The 23,119-nt window shown below is 35.4% G+C and overlaps 1 protein-coding gene across 2 annotated transcripts; it reads left to right on the forward strand.

The window, feature by feature from the left end:
* Positions 1 to 2,629: 2,629 nt before the first annotated feature.
* Positions 2,630 to 23,116, forward strand: LOC128215795 (regulator of MON1-CCZ1 complex-like). 2 transcript variants are annotated; one of them, XM_052922395.1, is made up of 22 exons: positions 2,630 to 2,737; positions 5,238 to 5,314; positions 5,934 to 6,018; positions 6,511 to 6,573; positions 7,363 to 7,449; positions 8,038 to 8,109; positions 9,472 to 9,546; positions 10,029 to 10,132; positions 10,900 to 10,992; positions 11,620 to 11,725; positions 13,015 to 13,126; positions 13,768 to 13,818; positions 14,660 to 14,713; positions 15,308 to 15,366; positions 16,187 to 16,360; positions 16,766 to 16,873; positions 17,788 to 17,865; positions 18,235 to 18,339; positions 19,209 to 19,277; positions 19,703 to 19,773; positions 21,033 to 21,187; positions 21,898 to 23,116. In XM_052922395.1, the coding sequence occupies exons 1-22, from the start codon at positions 2,630 to 2,632 to the stop codon at positions 21,978 to 21,980; spliced, it is 1,989 nt and encodes a 662-aa protein (XP_052778355.1). In that variant the 3' UTR covers positions 21,981 to 23,116. The 2 variants fall into 2 exon arrangements, with proteins under 2 accessions (XP_052778355.1, XP_052778357.1); XM_052922397.1 differs by having other exon boundaries at positions 16,766 to 16,867.
* Positions 23,117 to 23,119: the final 3 nt, after the last annotated feature.

The following is a 23,119-nucleotide window of genomic DNA, read 5'->3' on the forward strand; positions in this document are numbered from 1 at the left end:
AGGAAAAAAATATTAATAAGAAGAAGAAGAACAACAACAACAACAACAACGCATAATCTTAAAATTACGCCATATACAAAATGAATAAAACAAATTATTTCAACAACAATAACAACATCAGCACCACCAATTCTTTAAACTAAAATTTTCTCTATATTTATCTTTGTCGGATTGTGTCCCCGAGGGTGAATTGTTACACTACCGTAAATGCTCGATCATATCAGGTTTGTCGGATTGTGTCCCCGAGGGTGAATTGTTACACTACCGTAAATGCTCGATCATATCAGGTTTGTCGGATTGTGTCCCCGAGGGTGAATTGTTACACTACCGTAAATGCTCGATCATATCAGGTTTGTCGGATTGTGTCCCCGAGGGTGAATTGTTACACTACCGTAAATGCTCGATCATATCAGGTTTGTCGGATTGTGTCCCCGAGGGTGAATTGTTACACTACCGTAAATGCTCGATCATATCAGGTTTGTCGGATTGTGTCCCCGAGGGTGAATTGTTACACTACCGTAAATGCTCGATCATATCAGGTTTGTCGGATTGTGTCCCCGAGGGTGAATTGTTACACTACCGTAAATGCTCGATCATATCAGGTTTGTCGGATTGTGTCCCCGAGGGTGAATTGTTACACTACCGTAAATGCTCGATCATATCAGGTTTGTCGGATTGTGTCCCCGAGGGTGAATTGTTACACTACCGTAAATGCTCGATCATATCAGGTTTGTCGGATTGTGTCCCCGAGGGTGAATTGTTACACTACCGTAAATGCTCGATCATATCAGGCAAACTTGGAACAGAACTATCTATAAACCGAAGCTCTTCTAGCACTGCGGTATTCACTGCTTGCCCGAAATTTAGCCGTTGAAAGCGTTTGAAATACTTTTTTCCAGTGCATCTGTCTCTGCCAACACAACTCACGACAACAAACCCAATGTCATCTACCTTTACTAGCATACACCAACTATTACGATACCCGCATGAATCAATACTGTTCCTTCTTATACCCTACCACTAATACCCGTACAGCAACAACATAAAATAAAAACAACAACAACTATCTCTACAACAACCACCACTGACAGACAACTACAGCCAACTAACAGAAACAACAACAACAACAGAAACCACAACAGCAAAATAAACGATGAAATATTTGAATGTTTGATTTGTTGTGAAACTGAGGTTTAGTACCATGCATTAATTTTCCCAGACTAAACTTTGCAGTACAGTAATCACTGCCACCATGCAAATCATGAAACCATATAACATATCGGTAAAGATTATAAATTATCTTTAATTTTAAATATTGTTTTGTATGTTATCCTAAATGCACTGAATAGCTGAAAATTGAGAAAATAAAGAAGAAAACACATAAAACAAGTTTATATAATTTAAATAGCTATAATATCCAGCTACATTTGCATTCTCGCTCATGCTGCGAAGAACTATTCTGTTTGTCAGGGGAGATCACTGCGTAGGAGATTGGGATCTACCAAAAAGGCTAGAGCTTTGCTTGCAGATGACACAGCTCATCCTGATTACTTGGCATTTAAGCCATGACGATGGTATTGTAAGGAAATAGGACTATATAAACCTCCAGGTGGCGCTGGGGCAAGCTTTTGTTTAATTTTATGCATGTTTCACTTCAGGGACACTTTTTTCAAAATTAAGCAATACCTACAAAAAGGCAGTACCTAGTTACGTGACTTGCAAATGTTTATGTATAAGTTCCCTCCTGTTGGACTCAAATGAGCATTTGATTTCCAGTTACCAATACACAAACCAGATTCCAGCCAGTGCCTAGCCATTGACATATAATTATCAATTATAGGTGTCAACACTATCTGAATTATGTTATGGCAGACTCAACTGTATCCGGACTGAACTCGTTTACAATAAGGTTAATTTGTACTAGGGTTGTAGATGCATTTAATAAAGCATTATTATACTGTGTTGACAAAATTATTAGTTTTGGATTCCAAACTGAGAATAAACCTTGCTATTTTGTACTGGAATGAGAATGTACATGTAGATTCTTAACATTTGAGAGGGATGTCCCATACAGAAAAAAGATCGAGTCGAACTTGCAAAATGCCAGTAAGGAACAGGAAAACAATCATTTCAAAGAAAACATCTTGAAAAGTTGGCTTGGTCATCTTGATTTCATATATACATGTACATGTAGTAGATATATAGTAGTGTGGGGAAATGCATCGGCTGCTCTGGTTAGCCCTGTTTGTTTAGATTTCTCCAGTGTGTGCTAAAGATAGAACACAAATCAAATCATCAAATCAAATCAACTGTTTTATAGAAACTTTAAACAACGATAGCTTTACTATGCCTTCGCCATATTTAGATAAAACATAGCGCAGTCTTTTACCAGAGTAATATTACAAATGCGGGACACTTTAAGCGACAAAGATTGATTTTTGTTTTATTTAATATGGTGTTGTAAAAGAAAAACCATCTTTGATTTAAGTCTTCATTTTAAGCAAAATGTTGCTCATATTATTAACAAAAGTGTACATGTCGCTGTAATGACGGGTGAGAAAGTCCTAGCAACAAGCGGTAAAATGGCCGAGGAACTCCGAATGATAAAATTGTTGTCTGCTTCGACAAAATGGCGACTTCGGACTGTGCCCACTACATTGAACTATGTAATTCGCCAATTAAATTTGAAGCAATAAGTAAAGTGACAAATGTGTTTTACGATGATGCAAACCAACAAGTAAGTGTCACTTTCTGCTATAAAGGAAGTTTTAACTTTAGATGTCAATTTCGACAGAAGACGGATTTTGCTATGTTTTAATTTTTGGTTTCTGCTTTAGTCCACCTAAATTGGCGTCAGCGAGTCTTTTGACGATTTTTAAAATAATGGCAATTTCGAGGAAGGAATACATTAAAAAAGTATCAAAATAATAAAATGTATCACTTATCGCTTATTATTGTAGCTAGTTTCCGCCTAATCTGTCGTTTCCGCCCAAATTGTACTGTCTTTTTAGTGTGTAAATAAATAGTGTTCAGATGATCAATTTTAATTCAAAATCGATTAACAACAGAGACAATTGATAATTATTTTGTCATGATTGATTATTAAAAATATTTCCAATATTATAAAGTAAACCTGGGAGGAATAGTATGCCTGGTGTGGGGCTCTAGCCCTCGACCACTTAAACACTAGCTTTGCGCTCTTACCAACTGAGCTAACCAGATGGCTGGTTCTTACTGGTTACCCACACACACCTCTCCCCCATTATGATTAACTTTAAAGGCTGACGCAGGCACACCTACCATTTATGGCTGCTGCTATTGAAGTATTCTATTATAAATTAATAAACTCGACAGAACCCAATTTTCAATTTAATATATACTGGCTGAGAAGCAGTCTCCGACGGAAAGCAGTTTCCAACAAATCGCTTTTTTGGGTACTTTCCTCAGATCTTCATAAAGCAGGTACTGCAATTTAATAGTATGTTTACTTGGCAATCAAAAGTTGAAGTTCTAACGGAGGCACGTATTAGTTACTTACAGTACACTCAACGAGTTAGACCCACTTTCCGTTTCCCTCCTCGGATTTTTGCTATCGCGGCCAACACAATGATTTTATCGACTGTCCGCTTTCCTCAGAGTTTGAATTTAAGGCCCTCGGAGGGTGATCAGTCGACCGAAGAATAACAAACTCGGCGTTCCTCGGAGGGGTTAATTCCGCAAAACTCTGCGGACGCTAGATAAGAATCTACGCTAAAGTTTTATTTGTTTTATTAAAATTTTCAACCGATTACAACGGCTCCAGTAAATTGCTTTTTATTATTTTTCCTCTGCCCGTTTTGCATGAAGTTAGCTTACCACAAGAATGCAGTCGTATTTCACTAGTTGCACATGTATCTTATGAACGTGTTTTTGCTAATTATACAGACTGATAAACACATTTCTTCCGAGAAATTCTAGGTTACACATTTTCGGAAAATCAGGAGGTCAAACACACGTTCAAAGTTCACAGCGCATGGTTTTGAAGGCCTTCTTGCCTCGTTTTCTGTGGAAAATTCCATGAAACGTCATAGCTATTTTTAACCTCGTTATACATAAATACAAATTAAACGTTGGTACATGTAAGAATCTTTTACGCTTAACAATGTGGATAAGCATAAAAATAAATAACTTTTAAACAAGAATGATTTCTTGCTTATCTGATTAGACTCGGAGTTCCGCCGCGGGATCATAAAATCGGACGATTCTCAACGCTATCGTTCATATTAAACTCGGCGGTAAGCCAGCCACTCGGAGGAACTCGGGGGGATTTTAGCGAGGGCAACAGTTTTACCCTCGGAGGAAACCCGCGATCATCGACTTTATCCCTCGGAGTAAGCGAGGAAAGTGGATCTAACTTGTTGAGTGTACTGTATATTATTATTTAAAATTTAATGTCATGTTTCATTTTGTACACAAACTTGCACGTGGGGGATCGTCACGCGCAGCGAATTGCGCATGCGTGTGAACCTAATTTGCATATCTATGATAAGCTACAAGGTTTTTGTAAATTGACTAATACAAGCAATAACCATTGTGTATATATTTATGAACACCGTTGTCATGCTAGTGTCACACCCACATTCACTTAAAGCAAGTTAAATGTATATAAACACCTGATAAACTTTAGGGTTTAAATTTTTGGTAAATGCTGAAAAATTAACTAAATTTCTAGTATTATAGTCTTATATTCATTATATTAAATAAATGGATAAAAAACACACAGTAGGCACCTAATATCCGCCGCGTATTCGATTTGTCGGTAACTGCTTCTCATCACCAGCTGATCAGAACAGTGTAAGTACCCTCTTGGCGCCCCTATTAGATACACATATATGTGACGTCACACATGTGAAAAATGACAAATTCCATAAAAACCTGTAAAAAATGTTGGAAACTGCTTGTCAACAAGTACATGTGGAATAAACTGCGGGTGTCTTATAAAGCTACCTTAAGATAGTCTACTATTCACAACAGCCTGTCTCGAACTCTTTCACTACGCTCACTCTGCATTCTTAATCATTAAGATTGTACATGTCGTCTAACTATTACATTTTTTATAAATTGCCTGTTTCATTGCCTGCAGACATTGTCCGTCACTTTATTTGAGCCTTGTGCAAAATGCTAAATTTGTACCATAAGTTGATAGTTCTACTTCTGTAAAAATATTATTTTGTTTAGTTGTTTCACTGTGTTTAAAGGTCTTCACTGTGCGGTCAGGAGGCTCTATGGGTGTTGTGGTCAAAGGTCCAAATGATAAAACCAGCATTACGTTCAGGTATAATTAAAAATAATACCCATTGCACATTTAACTCAGTCATTTTAGTTTTAACTTGACTTTTTATACCAAAAAATATCCATTTCTATTATTAAGCACTTCTTACTGCAAATTAATTAAATATTTATACATGTGCTGATTAGCCTTATTCCTTTCATAACATTCTTAAGTATCATTTTGATCCATTGCTCATATTGGTTGTGATTTTAGTATTTTTCATTTTTATATGTACTGTTAATTTTATGGGTTTTTTTATTCGATGATTAAATAATTCTGAAATATTTTACTTCATTATGATTCAATTTATAATTGAATGAAGTCAACTTCAATGTACCAATATGAAATGAAGTTCAATGTACCAATATAAAATAAAGCATATTCATTTTGCTAGTGGTTAAAATAAGCAGTAAGCACATTAACCTACATGTTTTTCAGGCCCATAAAATTTGTGTGTGACTCTCCAGCCCCGTTTTTCTAGTTTTTGAAAACGCACATTAGCCAGCAAGTTCTTCAAGCCCATGAAGTTTGTGTTTGATGCACCTGACCCATTTATGTGTTTGATGCACCTGGTTATGCATAATAACCTTTAACCACAACTTAATTTCAAATACTGTTACAGAATGGAAGACCGAGGAAATGTGAGCTCTATGAAGTTTTCCCCTGACAGGAAAATACTCGCCATTCAGCGCTCCCAGAAGTCTGTGGTTGGTGGTACTCATACTGTGTACTATATTGCTGAAGATATAAGTTTACCTACAATGTATTGTAACAGTTGAACAGTTTATCAATAATGAAAAAAGACCTCCAGGAATACAGTAAATTAAATAAAATTACTTTAAGTAAGTGTCAAGATGAGCAGCAGTGTATCAAAAACATTGAATGGTGTTCAAAATGTTTTTTGTTTTTATTCTGCTGAATGTCTTCATGGTATTTAGCTTTTATTTTTTTTAAAGCTTTAAATGATGTCATCAGCAGCATTGTGCGAAATCTTAAGCATTTGCCATACATCAAAACAAATATATTTGAATAAAACTTTACATATGTTGCCAGGGACAATCTGCATATTTGTGTAAAGGATTTAATAATTGTAGAGTTATGTCCCTTGGAAAAAAAACAACAGCATTGGTGATTGCTCTATGGTGCTCTTGTTAAGGTACTGGAACACAAATTTGCATCATAATCCTCTATATTTGCAGGAGTTTATTAACTTTCAAGATGACCAGACTACAGACACTTTGGAATACTCCCAGACTTGCAAGGTTTGTCTGGTTTAATACCGTTTATATTAAGCACATTTGTAAGAGTACCATGAGATCAAAGGGTTTATCCCATGTTTGGCTCTCATGATCTCTCAAAATAAATATTTGTTCTGATTTTTATTCAGAAAATAGATTCCAGCTGTCGAACAGACTGAGGCAAATATGTCTGATTCAAGCTATTTTAAAAACAAAACGCATTAGAGATTATTTTTGCAGAGTTAGCACAATTGTTTGCGACTATCAATACACTTATACAAATATATATGTACCTATCATGCTGTTATATAACAGTCCGCCCGGTTAGCTCAATCGGTAGAGCGTTGGACTCTGAATTGGACAACCCAAGTTTGATTCCCGGGCGGACCAGGTCACTTCTGTTGTGGTTGGTTATGAAATCCTTTCTACAACCATTCGCATTGTACCACTGCCCTTGGCATGTACAGAAGTTGTCAGTTCCTCGCAGAGGTGAAGGCACCTAGTACTGGTTCTGCCCAGGATAGGGGTCCGGTGGTTGAACTGTCACTCTGGGACCCTTCAATGTGCTCCATAGTACCCGGAGTATAAACTACCAACACCACCACCATGTTATATAACTTGAACATTTTAAGTTTAGTAGACAAGGGATAAAATGACCTTGGATTTCTATTTTTTTCATATACATGTATACAAATATATATCTCAGGTTCTTTTTCCACATCTTGGTTGTTATTGCCACCCAAGTTAACAACTTGAAAGAAAGAAACATTGCCTCAATGCTTTTTTAGTATATTCTGTATGATTTTACTACAGGGTAGATCAACAGAGATTAAGGGATTTGTGTGGACCAATGTCAATGAGATCAGCTTTATCACAGGAAATGGGGTGGAGTTCTACCAGGTAGTTATGTTTAAAGTTGACATCTTGTTGAAGTGTTTTAAAATATGGTAGTTGGATCCATAATGATTATTTTAAAATAGGCGCCAAAACACAAAATTGTTTGATGGACAGAGGTGCGTTCCACACATCAGGCCCTCTATAGAGGGCTCAAATTATAAAGTTTTGTTCTACTGAGTACCTGGAGGCTCGCTTTAAGTCACCATGGCAACTAGTGACAACAACAAAAATGAACATTTTTTAAACGAGATAGGATATTGTTTCACCTGCACTTCTATTGAAACTGACACTTTCAACGTTTAACTGCTGATTTGTTTCCTGTCATGAAAAGACAAAGCAACCATCTTTAGAGACACACTTTTGGCAGCCATCTTGGATTCAGCTATCATATGTCCTTGAGATTACTTGCTTAAAGCTTCATTTTATAAACCAACACATAGTTTATCATGATTATATTTCAAAGGAGGAATTTTGTTCCATGACAAAAATATTGATTTTATCTTAGGCATAAGAATGTTCAAGAAGTTAGGAATGTTTTTAAATGTCATTGTTTATAATGTTTTATAAAGCACATAATTCTATAATTCACAGGTTAATCCAGAGAAGCGTTCTTTAAAGAATTTGAAGTCGCTGAGTGTCAGTGTGGTGTGGTATGTCTGGATGGTAAGTAACCTGTATGCATTTATCTTCTGGGATATACATGTGGACCATTTCATGGATACCATTTTAAGCTGGATTTTGTACAGAAAGCGCTATAGAGATGATCAATATTGGGGTAGTTTGAGAGTTGATATCATTGATTTGAATCATTAGGTAGGCTATCCACATAATACTGAAGCGTTAGATGCAGCAACAGGTAGTTTCCATGAATGGACTTTATTGTATGTTTTCCTATGATTCATAGAGATTTATCAGTGGAATAAAAATTATAACTCACAACTTCAAACAGTGAAATAACATTTTAATATTGTTCATCGCTCTCAATTCTAAAATCGAACATCAGCTTGCACAGGGCAGGGACTCAACTTCAATGACATCATCTGAAATGACATTATGTTCCTACAGTGGTCGAAATTAGCACAAGCCCACAAGCCCTGCACTGGTAAAATGTCTTTCGGGCTTGCTCAAATTCTGAATTTTATATAGCAGGGCTTGTTACAAAATTTGATGCCAAGCATTAGTATAAGCATTCGCGCTTGTTCATCCAAAAGTCTAATTTCGATAACTGTTCCTATACATATATATAATGTCATTTGATAAAAAGAAAAGATAAAATTGTTTATTTTGGTGTAAGATTGCAATTTATTTCAGTGGCTAAGTCAGCTTATGTCAGCTTCTGATGCTTGCTCTGTGAAATATAATATATTATTACACTGAAACAAACAAGTATTGGGTAGATATACAGTATTTGTCTACCTAGATTTGCAAAATGTAACCCCTGTAAAGTAATTATAAACCAAATATTTGTTGTTTATGATATAAATTTTGCATACTCTTTTTTTGTGGGAACAAGAAGTTTTATAGGAAAATGTTACTATATAATTATAGTAGCATGTGTATTATATCAGAATCACCTGCATTTTAACAGGTTTCAAGTCATGTTAAGCATTGTTCAATTCTCAAAATCAGTTAAAATACTGACAAAACACTACCTGCGTGTCTATTAGGTTATGTGTGTCTATGTAAGAGAAATACAGTAGATATAACACATCTTCATATGGAGCTTTCTTAAAACCTTTTTCTGCCATAACTTATGTTGAAGAAATTGCTGTCTTTGTTTTGGTGATGGAGAGAGTTAAAAACTATTTATTTATATAGCAAATGATAACTGTTGATTGATGAAATTGCTATTATATGCAAACTGACCAAATGTTAAGCTGTTAACATGAAGTTTTATACAACTGGCTGCTGAACACATATTCAAAGAGCTAATTACTCTCAAAACTTTAGTATAACAATATTTGAACTTGATTGTGTAGTTGCTCCAAGTAATGAAATTCCAAGTTTTTGGCCTGATATTTCCAGAGTCGTGAAGATGGAGGTATGCTGTTGTTGTCATCTGGCCAGTTGGCAAACTCCCTTCAACCTGTCTACTTTTTGGTCAGTATTTTCATAGCTACAATTTGATAAACCTTCAAAGGCTTTATATTTATTAGCCTAAGTACTTGGGCACACATGGCTTTGCACTTCAGGCACATATTTCCGGAACACCCTGACTGCTCAACACCCCACAAAGTTGTCCGGTCGGCGCAATGGTTGGCCCATTACCTTCTTATTTTCCGAAACCAGATTCAAAAGGGAATTTGTGAGTTGTGTTGGTGATTTCTAAACCAGCCCAAGGGGTTTTCTGCATCTGCTCTGGTTTCCCTCACAACATAAGACCACAAATACTATACTTTACTATACTATACAATATTACAACCAGAGCAATTTTCATTATGTTGCAATAACATGTTCCATAATTTGAAGCTATACTAGAACTCCATACAGTAGTCACTACTAACCTTTATCAAAAGCAGTACACACTGCTTTTGTGTTGAGATCTTCTCTTTTCTTGTCAAGAATTATGGCATTTGTTTTAGCCAGGAGCCATGTTGAAGCTGCCTAAGTTTGAGGTGGATCTGCCCACTCTTCCAAAACAGCCAAAACAACCTTTGATGGAAAGAGATGTCACGATGGCTTACATGTAATCCTTTTTTGTGATTGAGAGCTTCAGATAAGATTTTCCATTAAATCAGGTGTTACTCACATGTTTCCATTAAAGCTGCACTCTCACAGATTGAACGTTTTGACAACTTTTTTATTTTTTTGTCATGAAACAAACCAGTTTTTGCGAAAATCCATGGAAACCAGTTATATAAGACTGCTGACAAAAATTTGGATCGCAGATTTGTATATTTAAGTTAAAAAAATGATGTTTAATGCATTTTTCTGAAACCGTTAGTAACAGTTTAAGCCATAAAACATTAATTTTTGAACGGAAATATGATAATCTACAATCTGATTTTTTTTGTCAGCAATCTTATATCATTGGTTTGCAGATATTTAAGCAAAAATTTGCTTTTTCCAAGACAAGAAATAAAAAAGTTGTAAAAATGGTATATCTGTGAGAGTGCAGCTTTAAATCGGGTATTACCCACATGTTTCCATTTAATCAGGTATTACCCAGATTTGGGAGTTTGCAATGGCTTAAAAGCTGTGTAATAGGTTAAAACATGACAAAAAATTGAGGAATTATAAAAACATGTGCAAACTTAATTAATAGTACAATTCCATTAATTATTTCAAAGTTGAATATATGTTGCTTGTAATTCTACTGTATATGTAGTCATTAATGTCCAGTTTCAAATGTCAATTATCTTCTGTTATCTTAGCTTGTTTCAGTTATGGCTACTATTAATTCATAAATTTCATATCAAGTTTCACCTACATATTTTTGTATTCACATTTCAGCTATGGTCAGTTGTACATCATAGTACTACGTCACCAGCCACGCCCCGGGGTGACTGGAGCAGAGGTCGTGCTGTACCAGGTCCCACATCAGAAGTAAGTTTATTTCAGTAATGAAGTACCAAGACCCACATCAAAAGTAAGTTTTTTTAGTTATGCAGTACCAGTTCCAGTGTTAGAAGAAAGTTTATTTCAGTTATGCAGTACCAGGTCCCACATCAGAAGTAAGTTTATTTTAGTAATGCAGTACCAGGTCCTACATCAGGAGTAAGTTTATTTTTAGTAATGAAGTACCAGGACCCACATCAGAAATAAGTTATTTTTAGTTATGCTGTACCAGGTCCCACATTAGAAGTAAGTTTATTTCAGTAATTAAGTACCAGGTCCCACATCAGAAGTAAGTTATTTTTAGTTATGCAGTACCATGTCCCGCATTAGAAGAAATTTTATTTCAGGTATGCGCTACCAGGTCCCACATAAGGAAATCATTTTTTTGTTATGCTGTTGCCAGTCCCACATCAGAAGTAAGTTAAAGTTTGTCATGCTGTACCAGGTCCAACGCCAATGGAGATTCCAGCAAAATAACCAAGTTTGTAGCAATAGGAGAAAAATTAGTTTTATTTTACTATATGTTATCTTTACTCAGATTGAAAATAAAAAGAGTGGATAAACAAAACATTTTTGTTTGATAATCATTATCTGATGAACTACGTGATTTTACAGGGAGGCTCCAGCCAAGAAGACAAACATGTTACGACTAGAGATGAGTGGACGGTTTGCCATCAACGTTGTTGACAGTCTCATTGTCATACACCACCAGGCATCCAAGGTATAGGAAATGTCATGTTGATGGTTTGATGCAGAAGTTGACCTATGTATTTAGCTTTTGATATAAAATAATCGAGATTTGCCTCCAATTATTAAATTATTATATTTATTTTGCCCGAAATAGCAGGTAGTCAAGTGCTGCCTAAGATACTGTGATCGCTAAGCAGTTTGATAGGCTTCGGTTGTTTCAAGTCATGTGCCAATATCAAGCTGAGCAATCTCATCTTTTCACGCAATTACTCACCAAAGCAACAGGCCACAATTATTTGACACAATGTATTTGATTACTTTTACTTGAAATCTTTAATGTTACACAGCAGTAGTGTGCTTGAGTTTGGACATTGTTTTACAGTACTGTTAGTGGAGAATATGTAATTTATCATCATTGACCACAAATTTAACAGATGATAAACATCATTTCAATTCCTCTTCATTATATTACAATCATGCTTCAGACGTCAGACATATTTAATGTCCAGCTAGGTGGCTTATTGAATGGCTATTTGAGAAACTGCTACACACGTTTTCTATCACTGCCCATCTAGGCTTGAAATTTCAGTGATATTGCATCATGTTTTGACATCAGTGATATTTGATATCCAGCTAGACAGGGAATCAAAACTGCTACTCAGTTGCTATACCATCATCTATTGAAGGGGCACTATGTAGGTTTTCATTTGATAGATGCACAAAAGAAATGTTTTAGTTTTAATGCATTATTTACTCATTTGACTTTTAAGACTGAAACAGAAAAAGTATTTGATTTTTGTACAGGTTATTAAAAAATCCTTTATAAATAGGGTTTTCAATGAATACCTGGCCATAAATTCCTTTAATAGTTAAAAAACACCAAAATAAAGCTAATATTTTTTATCTGTACTTTTACCTGGTTTTCACTCCACTGCAGAGTAAGTCTTTATATGTCAGAAAAATCACTTCATGTTTTAGACACTGGTGGTATTTGATATCCAGTTAGTCTAGTAGCTGATATCTATATGTGCAGCCACTACCCCATTAAGTCAGCACTGCTAGTCAAGTTTGTATTTGTCAGTGATATCAGCTCATGACATAGACACAGATGATTTTAGGGTATTTGACATCCAGCTGTGGCCTTGTTTATTAAGCATCTTAGTGACTATATTTTTGACAACGAATATTTAAAATACCCTCTACTTCTCAACCGCCCCAGTTAGATGGGTATTCAGGAAGCTATTTGAGCAACCTCTTCTAAGGTTTTACCCCACTGCCCATGAAGCAGCTATATTGTATTAAAATCACTTTATTTTTCAGACATCAGTGATATTTGATATCCAGTTAGACGGAGAATCAGACGGCTATGTGAGCAACCATTACCCTGTTGTGTCGCCACTGCCCATCAAGCCCTTCAAAATGTACCTTCCGAGTAAGTAGACTCATTTCTTTACAAAAACATCAATTAATGTTAATTTCTTTCTAATTTTAAATTTCTCTATTACTTTTTTTTATGTGCGTATAGATATGTGATAATTCGTGTTTGTCATGGATATACGCGCAGTGATTCAGATTTATAAACGGTAAAATTGTTCTTTAAATAGTTCTTAGGAGAGTGCAGCATTATTTCTTAATTGGAGCGTGAAAACTTTTTATCGTGCCCTTTAAAGCGAGAAATAGTTGATTAAGATTCTAAATATTGCCACAAGACAAGGTTACTATGATGATACAGACGACAGTCTTCATCGAGGAAGGTAATTGTGTGATGACAATAAAAAAGGAGTTCCATACGGGTACTTGTTTTATCTTTGCATGTGGGCAAGATAAGAATTTCCAGCATGGCCAAATATTGGGATCTTATTATCTGAGGTGGGAGAAAATGGTTTCAAATGCAGTTATGAGATCCATATTTCAATTGCCATTTTAGTAATTGCCTCTAAAATGTTTTCCTGCTATAAGAGTGTTATCGCACCAACAATGAAAATGTGTCAAAAACCTGTATGTAGCTATTAAAGCCATGTATGGTTTTAAAAATAATACTGTTACTTTAACTTTAAATCATTGTTATTTCAGCATTGAACATTCAGTTGGGTCAAGACAAGATGGAGTACAACTGTGAATTGTGTATCCTTTGTCAGTCTTACATAGTAGATCTGCATCCAATGGTATAAAACTGGTTAATTCTTTGGTGCGGCCAAAGTAAGTGAAATGTTTATTGATTGGTCAATATCATCCAATAATTCCTTTAACCAATCAAAGCATTTAAATGTACAAACTAATCAATAACCTTTGGATAACTTATCCAGAGTTATACAATGGGCTGCTTAACACTTGCAGAATGGGCAAGGCCCGAGTGTGTTTATAAAAAAGCTTTCACTCCACTATTTGCTGCTGAAGTCTAATGGTAAAACACTTGACAGTCAACTAAAGGCTTGCAGGTTCAAGTCGTTATCACTTACTTGCCTAACCATTCCTCTGTAAGGGATGTTAAATGGGTGTCATGTGTGTCAGTTGTGCAGAACAGGGAGTGTTCAAGGACAAGGGCTAGCAGCCGCCATGACTGCCTCCTATATGTGACATTTGCCCTATAATATTAGTGTATGCTGATCTTTCGAAATGGACAGTCCACTGTTGTCAGTTAAAGATTTACATACACATTATTTTTTGACACAGTCTTTGTATTGACAATATAAATGTCTCAATGTTGTTGTTTTTTAAATCAGTATAGTCGTCTGGGGAATTTATTTGTTTGAAACCAGGTGAGTGTCCTTTACAGTGAACATTACCTTATTATTTGATAACCAACCAAGTTAATTACTTTTGTCACACTAGTGCAATAACTCAACAACTGCATATAGAAATAGAAACAGATATCCTTTATCTACAGCTAGTGCTTACAGTATGTTTTGGACCTCATTTGTATAAAGTGTTTGGAGATTATGATACAACCTTAACTCAACATCAGATTCAGCCAACTGGATCGTGTTCCAACCAGATATTGTGATTGATGCCAAATTGGGTAAGTATTGAAAGGTTTTATTTTAACAGATGGCTGGTCTTGTGAAAACAATGGGTATTACATGAACAAACCATAGCCTTAAATTTAACTAAGATCCCGTTGAATGGCGCATGGAATAAGGCTTAACAACCACAGAACAAAACAGGAGGCTAAATGCTACAGTATGACAAACATTGCACAGCTATCAACATGTTGTCATGTTAAATGTTGGTGTCACCGCAATGGTACGGTCAGTGAAAACTAAGTAAGAACTCATGATGGCTTACATGTACCTGGTTTATGAGCACTCAATAATACCCCAAACATTTAACAGTTATAGTGATACAAGGCAAATTTTGTCACATTAAAGGAATACAGGTTAAATGCGGACTCATTTAAGCAACATTCAGCTATTTTTAATATCTTCCATAAATGTTTGACTCTTTTGCAAAGCAAATAAGTGTGTATTGACACTTACTAAGCCTAAAAAATATATTGTGATTTAAAGTGCTATGTTAAACTGTCCCAAAATGTATAATTATTATATATAATACAAACTTTTATAATGATTTTGATATTAAAATGTAATGTGATAAAATAATTGATATCTTTCAGGATGCTTGTGGAGTGTGGAGCTTTTACTTGAACCGTTGGTCACAATGATTCCTGACAAGGTATTTAAAGTTTTCATTATGAGGAGCCGATTGTATAGAACTGGTTAATTTTTTGGTTTGGTCAAAATTAGCAAGAATGTTTATTAATTGGTCAATATTTACACATTTTATTTACCAATCAAATTGTATTTAAATATGCATATTATCAAAAGATACCTTGTGGACAATTTTCCAAAACTTATATGCTGTTGTTGTTAGCATCATTGTTTTTATGGTGCAAAAGCTTTGTTGCGACCAGTGTTAACTATTTTAGATGATAAGATTCATATTGCAACTATGACCATATGTCTAACAAGTGCAATTACTCTTATACCCTTGGTTAAATAAGAAAATAGAATCTTATGGGCATAGTTTGCTTGCATCTGTGTACAGCACATTTGATTAGGTTAAAAACACAAAGAAAAATTACACAAAGAAATTGTTCTTTAACAGGCTACAATTGTAATGAAGAAAGAAACATTTACAGAGCCTCAATATCAGGGATGAATACAGATTCCCTCATTATGATGGTTATTATTATGGTAAATAATTAAACCTTTGTTGAGTTAGTTATTGGTGGCACTTGCTGAGTGGTTAGTGTAGCAGAGGGTCCCTGGTTTGGCGGCCACTCAGTGCTTTGTCAGTCATAAATACTGCAGGAACAGTGAATGGTTCTTAACCAATCATATACATATTTTAAAACTCTAATATGATTGTCACCATGAAAGCTCTTCAGAACTTAAAGAGTCTTATTCATCATGTAACATAAAATAACAAATCTTACCTTTTATCAAAAGCATTTTTTGTACAAATATTCTCACTGTTTTTAAATATTTTCCAGTGTCGTCTGATCAAGTTCTTGCTGCAGCGCCAGAAGAGCAAGTCTGTGATCCTGCAAGTGTGTCGACAAATGTTGTTGCCAGGGCGACAATCTAGTCTTCCAATCATCTCTAAGGTGATGGACATGCTTAACAATGGTTACAAGGCTTACCTGGAGGCAGAGATTGTTGCATTGGTATGTTACAAAAATAATTTTGCAGAAGGTTGTGCCTATTATGAAACAAAAGGTGATCATTTATTATTAGTATAACATTTCATTTCGTTATCATTTGTTACGTTTGCTAAAGAAACACATTTTGCAATGATTTAAAGAGAAATTTCACCAAAAGTTTGTTGTACAAAAACATCCAATCATGAATCATAATCATGATCATGTCTGCCTGTAGTTTATTTTCATGATGAGTCAATTTGTATGCGTCTTACGGGTAAGCTTGTTCATATGAACATTTCTAAGGGTTGTGAATTTCTTTAGTTTCATATTTTAATCAGTGCAGGTATAAAGCTAAAGTCCTTAATCTTTTGCAAACCACACATTTTTCTTATGTTTTCATACAACAATTTAATTAATTTTATTTTGCAGGCAAGTGACTCTGCCAATCAACAGGAGCTGAAGAAACGTGTGATCATCGACCAGTCAGACATGTACACGAACGTGTTTGATGAAGTGTTTGAGGATAACGAGGTAATGGTGAGAACATTTTCTTTCCTAATTGAATAGAATCTGAAAATATCTTGTCTTATCGATCAGTCAGACATATTAACAATGTTTGATGAGGTGTATTTTGGCTGGTCCCTGGAATATCGAGCCAATGTGTTGTGTCTGTAGCTTTGTGCAAAAGAAAAAAAAAGTTAAATATTCTCTATATATTTATAGTTTATATTGAAATTTCTTGAAACTCGTATAAAATTGCGCAATTATATAAACAAAAACACATTATGTTTAAGTTAATAAGGAAATGTCACTTTAGAAATGGTTTTGATAGAGAATATTACCTGGCAATAAATTGACATGTATGCCATTCATGAAATATTACTTTTTGTGCTCTCTTGATGAAATATATTGTGATCTTACACTGAATAGAACATTTTCTTCTTTTTATTATATGACTAAAAAGATATGAAATGATGATCAATATTAGTTTGCAGAAAAGCTCATTTAATTGTATGCAAATGTAACATTAAATCGGAATTTGTGTCCTTGAATTGCATCTTTGAGCGCTTAAATTTCAATTGGAAGTGAAAACAGGCTAATTTAAAGCAGTGAAAAAGATCAAATTGATATTTTGGAATAGAATTTTTATTTCACTGATAAATCTCCTTAAACCACCAGAAAGCATAAAATATATGTGGATCACGTAGGAATAACATAGAATAACATTTATTCCCCTTTTACTTTTTCATTGAAATTAACTTTAAGATGGACTAGTCCAATTTTATACTAGCAATTGGCATCAAAATTTTCAACAAGCCCTGCTTTATAAAATTTAGAACTTGAGTAAGTCTGGTAAGCATTTTACCAGTGTAGGGGTTGTGCTTATTTTGATTACAGCGTGTAAATGAAGCTTCTTTTTGTTCAAAATTAAGCTCTGACAATTGTTTCAGGAAATTCCATACAAGTTCAAAGTGGCAGTATTGATAGAATACATCCGATCTTTGAGTCAGCGTGAAATCCCTGTTCAGGTAAGGATATAAAAACTATTGGAAATTAGACAAAAGTAACATTGTAATGTAGTTTGTTAACCATAATGTAAGAATGAGCATGTGTCAATTGATAAGAGATGAAATCATGAAGGGACCATACAACAGTATGTAGGAGTGTACAAGTTGCCGTCTGCATCTCATCGAAAATAATGTGGGTGGGAGCCACACCAAGGAAGTCAACTTAAACCCCTTTAAATGGAACTACAGTTATGGTTTTTACCCAGAAAACTGGCTCTAGCAAGACTCTATCAAACTTTATGTCCGCCTTCAGCTTTTATGTACTGATATAAGATGAAAAGAATGCATGATCAAGACACTACCAATATTAGCTATTACACTTTATTACAGCATTACTTGTACGAGCTGATCATCAACATTCTGGTCCATAACAACTGCTTTTACCAGCTACACCAGTTCCTTCAGTACCATGTGCTCAGTGACTCCAAACCTCTAGTATGTATGAATTTAGTTCCTTTATACACTAACCAAAATTAATTAAGCATCACCTATATTATCGTTGAAGAACTGACCTATGAGTGTTATGTGGAAGTTTGAACGAAATATGCATGTAATAAAACAACGGCTTTGAAAAGTTAATGTCTTTCAGTGTATGTTGACAGTATAGTCTAAATTTTTAGTGCAAAGGTTTTAACAAATAACTTTACAGAATGGTTTGAAATCTTTTGGTAAGGGCACTTTGTACAGTAACTGTTTGTATTGATTACAATTTACTGGTGTCATGATGTTAGTAAACTTTTGTGAGCTTGCACATGTAATGTAAAGGAATCTGGAAGTAAAATCTTGCAAAAGTGGAGAATTTATTGTGCTCCAAAAAGTATTAATCATTGTAATAAACATGCTTCATTACTGGCTTCCAAACATGACCTCTTGTTGATTTACCAGTACACATTTGTGGGCTTATCACAGTGGTCGAAATTAGCACAAGCCCGCAAGCCCTGCACTGGTAAAATGTCTTCTGGGCTTGCTCAAATTCTGAGTTTTATATAGCAGGGCTTGTTCAAAAAATATGATTCCATGCAATAGTATAAGAATTCGGGCTTGTTCATCCAAAAGTCTTATTTCAATGACTGTTATCATGTCTAATGATATGGTAATGATACATTTTCTTATAACATTAAGTCTTTTATTTAAGTATACTAAGTTAAGTGTTTCGACCACACACATGAAATCTGGGACCTTTCATCTGAGCTCCTGTATGTGAGTTCTTACTTAGGAAGTATTTTTAATGTAGGTACTGCTCTAGGATTGTTGTTGATAGCCCGATGTATGAACTTATTGACCATAACACTTTCCTTTGGCAGGCATGTTTGATGTTGTCCCTGGAGAGTGACTACCCGCCAGCCCACCAACTGGCTCTGGACATGCTTACTGTAAGTAACCATTTAATCCTTCATTGAATTCTTACTTAGTTTTCTCTGACAGAGCTATTAAAGGAAGTTTATGTGTTGTTTTGGTGAATTTGCTAGCTTACATCCATTGTGTATCTCTACCAGACACTTGAACAGAGAAGTTGTAACTGCACAATCTTCTTGTGGTTATAGCCTACCTTTTATTTAGTTTTATTTGTTCAACAGTGAACAATGTAAAAGAGCACAACCTTTTATTGAGTTAAGGCTAGTAGTCACTCATATTAGCTATAGTTAACAAACTTTTTTGTATTCCTGTTGCATTGCAGTTCACATTGCAAATGGGGAACCGAATCACAAAAGTTAGCCACAAACTAATTTACTGAAATGAGGGCAAATTTTTTATGTTCTTTTGTACTATATTAATATTTGTGTTCTTTTGAAATCAGAGACTGGCAACTGCTAATGAAGAAATAATAGAAGTGTTACTGTCGAAGAACCAGCTCCTTCCTGCCATAAGGTGAGTGTTTAGATTGGTCTTTTTATGGTGTCCTGCAAGCAGTTGTTCTGTTAAAAAGTTCACATTTTTCTTGTTCAGATAATATTTTGTTATGCCATGCTTTTTGGTAAAATATCTTTAGAGATTGTAAAATTGGTAATTACTTATCACCTTTTAGAAAATTCAGCTACAATTGTTAGGCGTTGTAACCATCAGTATCATTTATTTGACAAACCTTTTTTTTATCATTCAAAACATTGTATTGATTTGATTTTAATACCAAAATTGGATAAAATCAAGGTTACTGCAAGATGAATGGCAGCTGAGAATGGAGGCAAAGAAAGGCAGCTGAGGATGGCAGCTGAAGATGACAGCTGAGGATAGCAACTGAGGATGGCAGCTGAGGATGACAGCTGATAGCAGCTGAGGATGGCAGCTGAAGGTAGCAGATGAGGATAGCAGATGAAAATGGCAGCTGATGATGGCAGCAGGGAATGGCAACTGAGGATGGCAGCTGAGGATAGCAGCTGAGGATGGCAACTGAGAATGGCAGCTGAGGATGGCAGCCAAGGATAGCAGCTGAGGATGGCAGCCAAAGATAGCAGCTGAGAATGACAGCTGGGAATGGCAGCTGAGGATGGCAGCAGTGAATGGCAGCTGAGGGTGGAAGCTGTGAATGGCAGCGAAGGATAGCAGCTGATGATAGCAGCTGAGAATGGCAGCTGAGGATGGCAGCTGAGAATGGCAGCTGAGGATGGCAGCTGAGAATGGCAGCTGAGGATGGCAACTGAGAATGGCAGCTGAGGATGGCAACTGAGGATGGCAGCTGAGAATGGCAGCTGAGGATGGCAACTGAGGATGGCAGCTGAGGATGGCAACTGAGAATGGCAGCTGAGGATGGCAGCTGAGGATGGCAGCTGAGAATGGCAGCTGAGGATGGCAGATAAGGATTGCAGTGGGTGATTGCAGCTGAAGATGGCTGCTGAGGATAGCAGCTAGGGATGACAGATGAGGGAGGCACCCGGGAATGGCAGGATTACAGTTGAGAATAGCAGCAAAGAAAGGACACAGAGAAAGGCAGTTGAGGATAACAGCTAAGAACGGCAGCTGAGGATGGCAGTTGAAAATAGCAGCTGAGAAAGGCAGCGGAGGATAACAGCAGAAATTAACAGCAGACACTCTTTTTAAACTGTTTATTATTCTAGGGATAGAAAATGATGCTAGCATCAATGCTACAGTATCCTCTCAAACTTGTTCAAACTTCCCTATCTATTTTACAGGTTCATTAGAAAAGCTGGCATAACAGACACAGTATCATCTCGAAAATTCTTGGAAGCTGCCATGAATACAAATGATGGTCAACTGTTCTTTACTGTGTTCAAGTTCTTCCAGCAAAGGAACATCAGGCTCAGGAGCAGTCATGTCTTCCATCCAGGTCAGGGTTTAACAAGCAGTCATGTCTTCCATCCAGGTCAGGGTTTAACAAGCAGTCATGTCTTCCATCCAGGTCAGGGTTTAACAAGCAGTCATGTCTTCCATCCAGGTCAGGGTTTAACATGATGTATTGGAACTGACATGAATATCTGAATAAGACATTAGTAAGGTCATGCCAAATTGATTCCATGTTTTGTTTACAAATAGAAAAGCGAGTTTCTATTCCCAAAACATCTGATTCTAATTTTAGCAAGTATTTTATCAGACAGTTTGAAAGGTTCGTCACAAGGTAACACAAAGTACAGCTATTATTTAGGTACATGGGTTCTTGCATTTGTTTAAAGATGCACTCTTACTCTCAAATAAGATGTACCACGATTAATACAATCGTTTATTGTTTTAATTTACTGAAAAGGATGAATGCATAGAAAACAATGGTTCTTATGAAGGATTATGTATTTAATTTTAAAGAAAAGTGCAGAAAAGAAAGTATTTCTATGTTATGAGTTGATAGTTGATCACTGTAAATCTTTTAGCACTTACAAGTCATTTAATATAATATTATGAGAATGTTCATGTAAAAAATGCACTATAACTAGCTTGCTGATTTTTATCAGCAATTCATATTTTCCATCAATGCATTATTTAGTAGTTGTTTAGTATTGATTTTAAATAGGAGTATTACTTTAACACATTTTACCTTTCCTTCAGGTGAACACTGTGATGTATATGTGAAGCATTTCGAGGAGCTGTTTGGGACAGATGCACTCATGCCTATGGCAAATACCGCGTGATGACATTTCCATAGCAACTAGCCATGGCAACAAGGAACATTATAATAATTCTGTGATACTTAATGTGAATAGTTTTCTTGTATTCATACATTAATGTTTAATGATTGCAAATATTGTGTATCATTAATTTGATTAATATTTAATCAATTTGTTTGTACATTCATCAGGGATTGTGCAATGTGACAGTTCATAAGATGGTGCAGTTTATTGAAGTTCATACTCCACTGGATACATTATTTATATCTTGTGTGTTCAGTAAATGGAACGCAACTTCTGTCCATTTTTTCTAAATTCTGATTACGTTTTTTTTAAGTAAAAACTTACAAAAAGGGTCATTAAATAATTATGCAAAAGCAATTCAGGAGAACTTAATCATTTCTTGCTCGCTCTAAATCATTTCTTGCTCGCTCTAAAACTGAATTTGTTCAAAATCATGACCATGTTTCAACATAAGTTATAGGAGAAATTGCTTCATACCGTGAATTGATTAAAACATTTGAGATGTCAAGCCATGTATGACTGTTATGTTATCAGAAGAGTTAATTGAGTTATCAAGTAAATACTGAAAAAAATCGAAATGTTGGAGCATGTTTTTAGATTTTGCCTTTTTTGTTGTTGTTTTTTTTGAAAGTGTACATAACCATTCCAAGAAATAATGAATTCGCATTTAATATGTCGTCTGCGAAATATGGCAGAAACATAGGGACTACTTTGTCTGGCGTCTTCCTCGTCGTCGTCCACGTCATACACCCGTATCCGATCAATAACATTTGAATGACATGGTGTAGAGTCTTCAAACTTGGTATGCACATTGGACATGGCCAGTTGATTTTGGGGTAAATATGTCAAAGGTCATTGTGACCTGTACTAGAAAAAAATTGGCACTTCCGACAGGCGATACACCCGATTCGCAGAATTCTAGTCTTGTAAAATGAGGCCAGCTTGAAATATCATATACATGTACATGTAAACACACATTATCCTATTTGTTGTTTTATTGCCTAACGATTTTAAGTTAATAATGTTAGTGTTATCGAATCTTAGGTAAGATAAAGAAGTTTATACCTATTTCAGTAAAGGTGATCATATTTAAATCAAACCTTTGTTAGCTAATTCATATATATGTGAATAATAAAAAC

Source organism: Mya arenaria, chromosome 14, assembly GCF_026914265.1.
Source record: "Mya arenaria isolate MELC-2E11 chromosome 14, ASM2691426v1".
In the NCBI taxonomy this organism is placed as follows: Eukaryota; Metazoa; Mollusca; class Bivalvia; order Myida; family Myidae; genus Mya; species Mya arenaria.

Bases quoted from the DNA above. Each gene is read 5' to 3' on its own strand.
- LOC128215795 (XM_052922395.1), top strand. From the start codon at position 2,630: ATGGCGACTTCGGACTGTGCCCACTACATTGAACTATGTAATTCGCCA. The intron at 7,450-8,037 runs GTAGTTATGTTT...TATAATTCACAG, and splicing joins ATGGGGTGGAGTTCTACCAG to GTTAATCCAGAGAAGCGTTC. The intron at 13,127-13,767 runs GTAAGTAGACTC...TTGTTATTTCAG, and splicing joins CTTCAAAATGTACCTTCCGA to CATTGAACATTCAGTTGGGT.